At 63.3% G+C, this 11,366-nt stretch overlaps 1 protein-coding gene across 1 annotated transcript; it reads right to left on the bottom strand.

Annotated features, from left to right (window-relative positions):
* Nucleotides 1-961: 961 nt before the first annotated feature.
* Nucleotides 962-10,728, bottom strand: MXD4 (MAX dimerization protein 4; the record flags this gene model as incomplete). The annotated part of the gene is made up of 6 exons (XM_080697611.1): nt 962-1,119; nt 1,476-1,638; nt 2,374-2,488; nt 7,416-7,445; nt 10,486-10,585; nt 10,665-10,728. 6 exons carry the CDS (start codon nt 10,726-10,728, stop codon nt 962-964), a joined length of 630 nt encoding a protein of 209 aa, XP_080553737.1.
* Nucleotides 10,729-11,366: the final 638 nt, after the last annotated feature.

Here is an 11,366-nt window from a genome sequence, read left to right as displayed (position 1 = left end):
CCCCTTGAAGGAGCGCTGTTACATGGGGCACTGTGGTCTTGGCGGGGTTTGTTTTCCTGATTTTCTTTTTCTTCAAAGAAAGGTAGACAAGAAAGCCCACAGACCCAGTGGTTCAGCGTTTTGGCCCCAGCTCACCCCAGCCCCTGCCAGGAAGAGCAGCTGTTTCCTGCACACACCAGCAGAGCGGCCTGTGTGGCGCAGGTGAGCGGGAGCCAGGCTCAGGCCAGGGCCAGCGTTTGCTAGGTGACTCCTGTGGGCCAGCCTCTCAGGGCGTAATATCCTCGTGTCTGCGTGTGCACACGAGTGTGAGCCTAGGCGTGCATGTGTACATTGGAAGGTCCTAACAGTGGAAACTGCCCAGCTGGGTGTGGGGTGGCTAGCCTGCTCCCATGAGCCTGGCTCTGACAGCTGTGGGTGGGAAAGCCCCTCCCCACCCCCCAGCCCAAGGTGCTCACCCAGGTCCCGCCCTTCATGGATCCCTCTGTCCATGCGTCAGGAGCCTGTGTGGAACCCACCGACAGATGGACGGACAGACAGACAGCTCCTTCCTTCCTTCTTTCCTTCCTTCCCAGTCCACTCCTTCCTCCTGGGACCCGGCATGGGGCTGGGCTTCCCAAGGTGTTCATTAAGCCCCTTACACGGCGCCCGCCGAGGTTTGCAGCAATGACATTTAATACTTCTGGAATGATTAGGAATCTGAGAACAGACCGTGGGCGGCTACGCTTGGCTCCAGGTCATGAGAGCCAGACCCTGTCTCCCTGCGGGGGGCCCTGCCCAGTGGGGAGGGCGGGCAGCTCAGGCCCTGACCAGCAGGCAGAGGCGGGCAGCCCAGACGGCAGCTGGAGCTTCCAGAATGGCCCAGCAGTGGCCCAGGGAGAGGCTACGTCGGTCAAGGAAGGACTGGAGGCTGACACGCTGGCTGGAGGCGGGCAGGAGGGCCAAGGAGCAGAGGGCGTGGGGCCTACAAGAGGCTGGGGTGGCTGGGCCGGCGGCAGGGGCGCCCGTAGCCGCCGTCACTGCAGCCCCCGCTCTGCAGGCTGTAGTGGTCATCGGCGTCACTGCTGCTGCCAACACTGTCCAGCTCACCAGGGCCAAACTCCATGCCCTCTATGTCCACTTCTGGGAAGGACAGAAAGACGGATCAGGCCCTCGGAAGGGACCTGTCTTGGGCTCCCTTCCAAATCAGGGCCCATCTCTCCCTTTCTGGAGGTGGGGGCTCTGTAAAGGACAGAGGGAGGGTGGAGGAGGACTTCTGGTTGGGAAGCCGGCCCCAGAGCACACGGCCCGGGCCGGCCAGCCTCTGGCTGGTGTGGCCTGGTCATCAGCCTCTTGCTTCATCCTCCTCCTCCCGTCCCTCTGCACACCACAGCGGGGAGCGGTCGGCAGCTGCAAGCAGGCTCAGACACGGCCCCAGGCACGGGCGCTTGTCCCCACCCAGCACCTCCTCGTCCAGGAGCCGCAGGATGTCTGCCCACCTTGCTCAGAGTCGTCGGTGGAGACGGCAGAGCCGGTGCTGTCCGTGCGCACACGCTCCACACTCTGCACGGACAGCTGCTCCAGGCGTCGCTTCAGGAAGCGGTGCTCCCGCTGCAGCTGCTCCTTGATACTCAGTGCCCTGCGGTCCTGCTCCTCCAGTTTCTGGGGGCAGGGAGGGGCTGTGAGCCTGTGGCCAGGGGGGGGCATCCCCACAGGTGAAGGACACGGAGCCCAGCACGAGAGCATCCTCGCCCCAGTGCGGCCCCACCCCTGGGCCACGGGGTGCCAAACCCTCCCTAGCCCGGCCAGTGGCCTGCCCCACGGATCAGCCTCCTCCCGGAGGGCAGCTCATCTGCCCTAGGCACGGGCCCTGGTATGCCCGCTCCTGTGGTGCGCCATCTTGCCTCTCACCTCTGTAAGCCTCCCCACTGGCCCGAGATGTCGCCTGCTCTGCAAGGGCCTCTCAAAGATCCTGCCACCTTGCCTGGGGCGCTCACACCTAAACCAGAGGCCCTTCAAGGGGACAGATCCACCCTGGTGGGCCAAACGTCCCAAGACCCCCACATCGGCAGGTCTCAGTCTAGAGGCCTCGGTGGGTGCTCCAGGCCACTCCAGCACCGGAGCACAATCCCCTCTGCCCGGCACCTCGCAGGCTGCCTGCTTCCAGCCGGCCCTCCTCGCTGCCACCTTCACAACCCAGAGGACCAACTCTACCCTCTCCCCCTAGCCTGGCCTGCCCCTACACTACCTCCCAGCTGAGCACCCAGCCACGTAGCCTCCTCGGCCCCCCTCATCTCCAGGACCTCTGGTTGAAGGGCTGCCCAGGCCCACGGTGCTCCGCAGGGCACAAGGGGACGGGCGGGCGGGCAGGCGGGGGATGGGGCTTGGCCTGCTCACCTTGATGTGCATCTTGGCACGCTTCAGGAGGCTCAGCGTGGTGTGGCGGGTGCTGTCGGGGCCCAGGGGCACCAGCTGCTTGAGCTGTTCCAGGTAGAGCCTAAGCTTGGCTCGTCTGAAAGAGCCAGAGACACAACCATCATGCCGGAGGGCAAGCCCAGGGACCGGGGTGGCCACAGGAGGGACTGGCCTGAGGTCTGAGGAGGAGGGAGGCCGCCAACCAGGCCCTGCAGACTTCTGCCCTGCAGACATGGGAGGGGTCCCTCTCCAGAGATCCCACTGCCTGGCTGGCACCTTCCCCAGGAGCAGCCTGGCACATGTGGCCCTCCATGACGTGGGCGCCCTGCCTAGTAGCCCCAGCCTGGGCTGAGAGATCCAGGAGGCTCGGCCACTCATGCCCCACCTTGCGGCCACAGCATGCTCACCTCAGATACGTGAGGGGAAGGGAGGGCTGAGGACCAGACCCTGAGTTTGCAGTCCCTCTGGAAACTCATTTTGGAGTTTGGCCCTATATCCATGTGGATGAATCCACTTTTTACAACACTGGAGCCACATACTTGTACTTGCCCACAGGCCATAGTTCCCGCGCAGAAATGCCTTTCCTGGCTGGTCTGCCAATCCAGAAGGCGCAGCTAAGCTCATCCGAGGCCGCCTCTCTGATGCCACAACGGCCCGGGACCTCAGCCGTGTCCACCTAGCAGGCAGCTGCTAGACACTGCTGGATTCTATCTGAGTAGCGCCCAGTAGATCTGCTCAGCCCCTGCAAGCTGCTTCAAGATCCAGTGTGCTTTGCTTAGGATATGTTCTCTGGAGTGGCACTGCCAGCCCAAGGCAGAAAAATACTTTTGAGGCTTTTGAAAGCCTGCCCAAGTGCCTGCCACAGCCAACACTGACAAATGCTCTGTCCCCAGGCAGCTCTGCGCTGACTGTCCTCACCTTTAATGTCTCCTTCCTAGGTGCAGAGTCACCTAGCCAGCCAGTCTAGTCTCCTTCAGTCTAAGAGAGAGCATGAAGGACAAAAGACATAGACAGCCATCTCCTTGGACCGAGGAGCTCAAGGCCAAAGAAGCAGCCCTGGGTGCGGGGAGAAGCTGCAGAGAGGCCGTGAGCTCCATGCTGCAGGAGGGGCACCATGTACACACAGCACTCTCCACTGGCAAGGGCCCTTCTCACCTGGCCCCAGCCCACTCCTGGGGGCTCAGAGGTTCTTCTGGGTGGATCTGAGTTACAACTTATGAAGTACTCCCAGGACACAGGCCTGGGACGGCAGTTGACCATGAGGGCTGGGCAAGCCCCTGCCTCCGCATCAAGGCTGGAGGACCTCCGACCCCACCGCACAAAGGCACGGGGGAGAGGGCATGTGAAGGGCTCCGAGTGCCGGGAAAGCAGTGTTCTCACTGCACCGGGGCAGGTGCCCGCCCAGAACAAGGGCCAGGGGGCACGCAGCTGAGCGCTGCTCAGGGAGAGGCCTCCCAAGACGGTCCCCGCTGTCCTGCAGTCACCACCAGGACTATGTTGACCACTGGAGACACTGCGGGCACTCCCCTGCTCCATTCGCCATCTAGCATATGGCAATTCCACAACCCGTTAGATGACCTTTGTAGGGGAGTGAGGAAAGCGGCCCAGGCTGCCACCCAGACACCGTGTCTTCTTTGTAGTGTACCTAAACTTTCACGTCATGGACGGCAAGTAAAACCTTGGGATACAGAACCACATATGTGACAAGTGACCCAGCTGAGTTAAAAAATAAAACAGCGGACGCACACGAGAGACTCAACAGAACACAAGGAAGCACAGGGGGGCGTGTCTCTCGGGACGCGCTGGCAACGTTTATTTCTTAAGCTTTGCGCTCTGTAGTTTCCAGGTTTTCTATGCTAAAGAAAAACCCACAAATTGCTATTACAGTCAGAGAAAGACACATTTGTACAAGAAAGACACAGCTAAAAGACAAATAACAGTAGAAAAATATTTGCAATACATATAAAAGACAAACGGTTAGCACTCGTGAAACTCTGAGTTTATACACATGGAAAATCAAGAGGAATACCTCAACATAACAGCGGGGAAAGGCAAGGTGCACAGCATGAAGGGCACTCTAATATCACGCCGACTCCACCTCGCAGGCGATTAAGGAAAGGAAAACTCATATGCACATAAGCTCCCTTCCCCTTTCCAGCAGCCCAGACACACAGGGGTGGCAGGCGCCTGACCAGCACGCGGGGACCCGGCAGGCTGCGTGAGGAAAGGGCGAAGGGCACAAGCACCCAAGTCCTCATCCACTGGTGTCTCTACGTCTAGGCTCGGGGTCCTACAAAACCACATCCCACTGTGCAGAGATCCGCACTCAGCAAGGGCCACTGCAGGGGGGCACCGGAACCCTGGGGCATGGCCGAAGGGCCCTGGGCAGGCTTCAGGAATGGGGAGGTGCTCTATGCACGTGGGCAGCACACTAACGTGGTATGAGGTGAAAGACTGAAGTAGGGGATAGTAGGTAACAAGGTCTCCTCATCCCAGGGGCCTCCCAGTGCCTGGGACACTCTCTGGGGACGGGATGCAGGGCGGGTATGTGTACAGACTTAGAAAAAAGCATTTCCCAGGAACAAAGTAAGGCCACCTGACCAGACGTGCAAAGTTTCAAACTCCATGGCCTGCCTACCCAACCCACAGAGCATACAGCCAGGGCAGCAGTCTGTGCTGGTCACTCTGGCTCCCTGCCCTGGGCAGTGACTGTAACAGGCTACTGGGGGCTGGGATGCTGGGAAGGTCTCCGGCTTCCTGAACCCCTGACCCGACCCGGGCTGCATCGGGCTCTCACCAAACCCTCCTCTGCTAATGCTGCTGCAGCCCCAGGCCCTCCACCAGCACCCCGCGGCTGTCACCCGCACTCAGAGGAGCCCAGCACTGCTGGTGGAGACGCCGGCAGCAGACCTGGCCGTGGCACCCCCGCATGCATATCAGCAGCAGCCCCATCTCCGCCACTGCCCCGCTGCTCCCCACGCCCCCACTCCTCAGAGGCCCAGGGCTCCGTGCTGAGTCCCCCAGCACCTGAGCAGCAGAGTCCTGGCCAGCCAGCAGAGCCCGGCTCTGCAAGGTGCTGGGCCAGGCCGTCAGAGAAGGCTGCGAGGAGACCCACCCCCAGTCCTGTTCATGTGCAATGGCTTGCTGTTGCTCAGCAGCATGCTTCTGCATCAGGCATCGGCTTCCCCACGGAGGTGCCCGAGGGCCTGGGCTGCCCCAGGGCGTCTGCTCAGGACTCAGACTCCATCGCCATGCTGGCGGGAAGGCAGGAACAACTGAGGACTCTGCTGGCCTTTGGGGTGTGCCCTGCCACCACTCCAGGGTGTGCTGAGGGACAGGAAGGAGAACCAGGGCTCTCTCACATACCCACGAGCCACCAGGCCCCTGGGGTCAGCAGCTGAGCGCTGCTTGTCCATAAGGGTATTTAGGGGAGGAGGAACCTGCCCAGGGTGGGCTTAGTGTTGGCTAGGCTGGGCTCAAACCACCCACAGGGGAAACTCCACAGCCCAACCCGACCCTGGGGAGGGGACACCCCCAGGGAAGGCGTACCCAAGGCCTCCTCCTTGGAGCCAGCCCAGCAACCTGGCACATCCGCCCATCCTTCCTTCCTTCCTTCCTTCCTTCCTTCCTTCCTTCCTTCCTTCCTTCCTCAAGCCAGGAGCCTCTGGCACCTGCTCTGGCCCAGCCAAAGGTACAGCCAGCACCCCGAGCTCTCGGCCTGTGGGCTGCTCAGTCCACACCTGTGTCTTGCCAGCCAGGAACAGAGCCCCTGCGCTGAGCTGTGGGACATGCCATAGCCCAAGACTGCCTGCCTACCCTGCCTCTTGTCTCAAAAAGCCCCAGGAGTCCAGTGTAGGCATAAGGTCTGGGAGGACATGGCAGAGACCTGGGTGGGGCCAAGGGACAGCTGCAGGGACCAGCCCTTGCCACCCCTCACAGGTGGCCCTCCTCTTGCCACCAGCCTTCCCTCGATGGCATGCCGTCTGTCCTCATGCACGTCTGCCCCACCCCTCCAAAACACCTTCACTGTGCCTGCCTGGATCCTGGGTCCGGGCCAAAGCCTGGCTGGTCTCCTCTGGGCTGAAGGAAGCCTCAGGCTCGCTCTACAGCAGCCCCCACGGTCTCTCGGGAACCCCCCTAACACTAACGGCCAGCGCAGGAAGTACATCTCTTCAGGGAACACTGTGTTCTGTCCCTGCCCAGCATCCCGCCCCAGTCAGAGCCCTGAATCCCAAGGGAGCGGAAGTTGGCGTGGTGGAGGGCGCAGGCATGGGGGAGGGGGGGAGAACCGGCCTGGCTCCAAACCTCCCCCACGCACCCTGGAGGGCTCCAATAGGCATCTCACCTAGAAGTAGTGAAGAACTAACCCGCTTCACAGATAGGCGCAAAGATCAGGAGAGAGGTGCCACCGGTGTCCCTTAAGGGCTCCCGGCCTTGGCGCTGCTTGGCCCAATGTGCCTCTGCATCCACCAGGCCCAGGCTCACAGACGCCGCCTCCCTGCTGGTAGAGTGGTGCCTGCAGTGGAGCCGCCTCTGGCAAGACACCTGTGCTGGGCCCTGAGGGTGACTGGGTCCAAGGGCAGGGACATGGCCTGGGCCTACTGCCCTCCCTCTACCCCTGGGAGGAGACCCCAGCACAGCACCTTGGAAGGTACCCCAAAAGGCACGGAGGCAGAGAGCAGAGGCCTATCAGGGCCACGGTGCTGAGGCTGACATGCTGCTCCCAAAGGGACTCAGGTGCCCCATACACTCCCATCCCCACCTCCCGGAAACCAGCCCTGACTGCCACCAACACAAGCGCCCTGCTCCAGGTCCCCGGCCACCACCTGACTCCAGCCTCAGGCTACACACCCAAGAACAGGGCCTGCCCCCCCACCCCGGCCTGCCTGGCCATTCCTACGCAGCAGGCACAGCTTGGCAGCACCAACAACCCTCCCCAGGACTGTGGGGTCGGCCCCAGCATCCCCTTGGCAGGAGGGGCTGGCCTGTGGGATGGCTCACACAGTATTGGGGCAGTCACTTACCTGTGCTTTTCTAGTTCGTTGTGTGAAGACCTGTTTAGAGAAACAGAAAGACAGGGCTCACTCCCAGGCCCGACCACCAGCACACAGCAACAGTGGCTCTTCTTAGGAGGCTGAGAGCCTACGGACAGCAGCAGGGCAGGTCTGGGCCCCAGGATGCTCCCAGGTGAGGGCTAGGGAAGGTACAAGCTGCCAAACAAGGGCTGGTGAAAGCTCCCACTAAGCTGTGAGGCTGTGGAGGACGCAGAGGTGTGAGCAGGTGCTGGGGCCTGGGCCACTCAGCCCTCTAGTGAGGCCTGAGGAAAGCTGGCTGGCAGAGGATGGAGGGTGCCTTCCCAGGTGGGTAGGCCCAGGGAGCAAACCCAGCTGTACTCCCATACTGCCCAGGTACCTAGTCACTGCCTCCTCTGGTCCCCACTGCTGGAGGACAGCTGTGTCCTTGCCACACAGAGGGCCAAGGCAGGCCAGGTTCCAATGCCTTGTGATCGCAGCATGCAGATGGAGAAACCAGGACAGAGCAGTTCCTTCCCGGCTGCCCACAAGGGGTTTCATTTCTGAGACATGAATGCTTCCTGGTACACAGGGGGACACCGAGTCTGGTCCTCCTGCTTCCCTCAGGGACCATGTTCTGGCAGGACTGTGCACCCTGGGCCCACGCTTAGATTCCTTGGGGACAGTGGTCTCACCAGCTGCCTGAGCCTCACCCGTCCTGCCAGTCTGACAGGGACACAGAACCCTGAGCAGCCAGGTGCCATTAGGCAATTTATCCTTGAACGTCCAGTTGCCCTCTCAGTCTGGGGAGGTCCCCAGAGGCCAGCCAGGACTCACACCCCCAGGCCGCACGTGTGAGCAGAGTGCTCAGCCCACTGGGACACAGCTAGACAAAGCCCCAACACCCCCACTCCTTTCTGGGTGCTGCTGGCCACTGCCTGCCTCCACTGTCTCTGGCTCTAGGTTCTGGTGACTCCCGCCCTCAGCTCTCAGGCCAGAGTGCCTGCCCTCTGCAGCCACCTGGGACATTAGGCCTGCCCTCTTCCCGACATGCTGGCCAGCTCCTGGGCCCCTCTGTGGCTTCCAGGGTCTTCAAGGACTTGCTGGTCACATGGGCTGGTGCGGATCCTCAGAAGCTCTGCTCTGCCAGAGCCAATGGGCACCACCAACACTCCTCACTAGCCAAACCGCGGCCTGGCCACGTGGTCTGCAGGTAGGCTGGCTTGTGAGGGAAGTGAAGTCAACAGGTGGCCCTCAATGTAGATGCCCAAACACTCACCTGCCCCGGGAGGACGGCACAGGGGCACCCCTCCACAGCCTGGGGAGGGGAAGGGCCCAGAGACCCCTGCAAGGAGGTATGCCACGCAGGCCACAGGGGCACCTGCCCTGGAGAGTGGGACTAGCCCTGGCTGGAGCTGTGCCAAGTGCTTTCCTGGCACCACCTGGACTCTGGGAGGCAGGCATTCTTCCACTCCCCTTCTAGAGAACCTGACCAGCAGGCTGGCTCCAGCGCCCTCCTGCTGAGCCACTGCCCAAGAGACCTACACAAAGCCCACAGCAACCACCATGCTGCTGGCTCCCCCACCCGAACGCGGCCTGCCTGCCTGTCATCCACCTCTCACCCTGGCCTTCACCTTGGCTGGACACAGGGCCTTACAGGCCCGGGGCTGTCCCGCCATGTCAAGAGCCCCAGCCCCTCACCTGCACTGGCCGAGGGCACGCGGGAGCATAGTGCCTTCCAAGGAAAAGGCAGTGTCCGCAGCTCCTGGGTGGCTTCAGGCCCTGGGGAGGGCTCTGGCCCCGAGGGGCTGCAGGGAAGGTATACCCAGGCCGGGGAGACGCTCTGAGTCCCTGGCTCATGCCCCCCGCATCTCCACCCCAGCAGAAGGTGGAAGGCTCAGACCCCACCCAGGAACAGGAGTCAGAAAGGGGGTGAGCTGCTCCCGGCAAGGATCTAACACCAGTTTCCCTGCCATTAAGATGGAGATAAAAATCACGTGGCCTTTGTGGGGCTGTGTGTGGAGGGAGTGTTCAGGATTCTGGTGGTCAGTTTTGGTACCCCTTGCTGTGGAAGCCTGAGGTCCCCTCTCGGGGTCTGGAGCTGCCAGAAGCAGAGGCCCAGCCAGCTCACTGTGGACAGACAATGGTGTCCTCAACACACTCCTGTCCTTCTGCAAAGCGTCCCCGTGTGGGACCTGGGCTGAGACTCAGGCAGCTGGAGACTCAACGGATTCCTGGCCTGGCCCAGGATACCACAGAGATGGGTTCCTGTGCCAGCCTGTTTCCCAAGAACAGGCAGGCCACAGGAATGAGCCGCACCCTCTGCCAAGGGGCCCTGAAGCCCCGGCCAGAGCAGCTCCCGGCCTGGTGACACCCACATGGTTAGGCCAAGGTGGGTCCCTGGACAGTGCCTAGCATGGCAGTCCTCAGGGCAGCCAGGAGAGTGGAAGCCCAGAGGGCGCCTGCTCCCCCCATCACAAACGTGCATGCCACCTCAGCTTCAGGGTCCTGCCGTCCAAGCATAAGGCAGAGGGCACAAGGGATTAACTGGCCCCGGAACCCGCTCCTGCAGCCTGGCCCCTCTACCTGCGCCCGAAGGCTTCCTGCCCCACAGTAAGGGACCCCTGCATTTATGGCTGGAGTTTCACTGCCAGCAGCTGGGCAGGACCGGTGGGCAACAAGGGAGGAGTTTCTGGGCGGGGTCCTGGGGGATGAGGTGCTGAGCCTCGGAGTGCTCCGTGGGAGGGAGAAGGCCGACCGCGCGTGGAATGCAGGGCCGGGGCGCTGCGCCTCAGGGCCTCCGGGCCCAGGGGCACCGGCAGGCGGCCGCTGACAACTTGTCTCCCGCCCGGAAAAGCCCAGAACGCCTCGGGGTGGCCGCGGGCGGGCGGCGGGTGTGTACGCGTGGCACTGTTTACGCGCGGCGGGAGGCGCGGCCGCGGGAAGATGGCGACGCGCGGGCGGGGCGGGCGGGGCCGGCGCGCCTCCTCCAGGCCGGCCGCCGGGGCGCGCGGAGGACGCGAGGCGGCCGGGGGACACGGGCGGGGCCGGCCGGGCCCGGGGCGGCGCGCGGGGGCGGTACCTGTTGTTCGGGGCCTTGCGCACCAGGCCGGCCGCCTTTGTTTTCTTCCTGGCGAAGTCGCCGTCGAAGGGCAGCACCGAGGCGTAGCCGTGCTCGGCCTCTGCGGACAGACGGCGCGGTCAGCGGCCCCCGCCCTGCCCGCCGCCCGCCCACCCGGCGCACAAAGGGGCGCGGGCTACCTCGGTCCCTGCGCTCCAGGTACTCGGCCGCCTCCAGCAGCAGCAGCAGGGAGTTCAGCTCCATCCTGCCGCCCGCGCCCCGGGACGGCGGCGGCCGCTGCCCGGCACGCTCCGGCCGGCTCCGCTCGCCGCCCGCCCCGCGCGCCCCGCGGCACACTTGCCGGACTCGCAGACTCCGGCGCTCGGCCGCCACCCTCCGCCTCGGGCCTCAAATTGACACATAAGGGCGAGCGGCGGCCGGCGCAGCCAATAGGAGCCGACACTCCGGCCTCGGGGGCGGGAGCAGGGCAGAACCCGGTCCAATGGGAACGGGCCGAACGCCTCGGGCCGGGCCGAGAATGTTGACAGATGCGAAGCTCGGTTCCGATAGGCCAACCGCGGTAGTAACAATTTAGAAGCCCAAGCTTAGCAACAGCACGTGGTGGCCCGGCCCCCGTGCTCGCTGACTGGCGGCCGTCGTGCATGTTAAGTAGGCCCTGCTTGCCGATTGGGCCAGGCCAGGCTATGTAAATTGGAACCGTGGACCAATGACCGGGCGCCGGGCGCGCAGCCAATGAGGACGCCGCGGCCGGACGCGTTGCCTAGAGGAAGCGGAGCACTGTGGAACAGCCGCCCGACCCCGCACCGGGGCCGGTAGGACGCGGGGAGTGTCTGGAAAGACCCTAGCCCGGATGAGCAGCGGGGAGCTCGCCCCGCCGGGCC

This window comes from Muscardinus avellanarius, assembly GCF_963383645.1.
Source record: "Muscardinus avellanarius genome assembly, chromosome: 6".
Classification (NCBI taxonomy): domain Eukaryota; kingdom Metazoa; phylum Chordata; class Mammalia; order Rodentia; family Gliridae; genus Muscardinus; species Muscardinus avellanarius.
The sequence above is the reverse complement of the archived record's forward strand: the minus strand, read 5'-3'. Positions and strand labels throughout refer to the sequence as shown.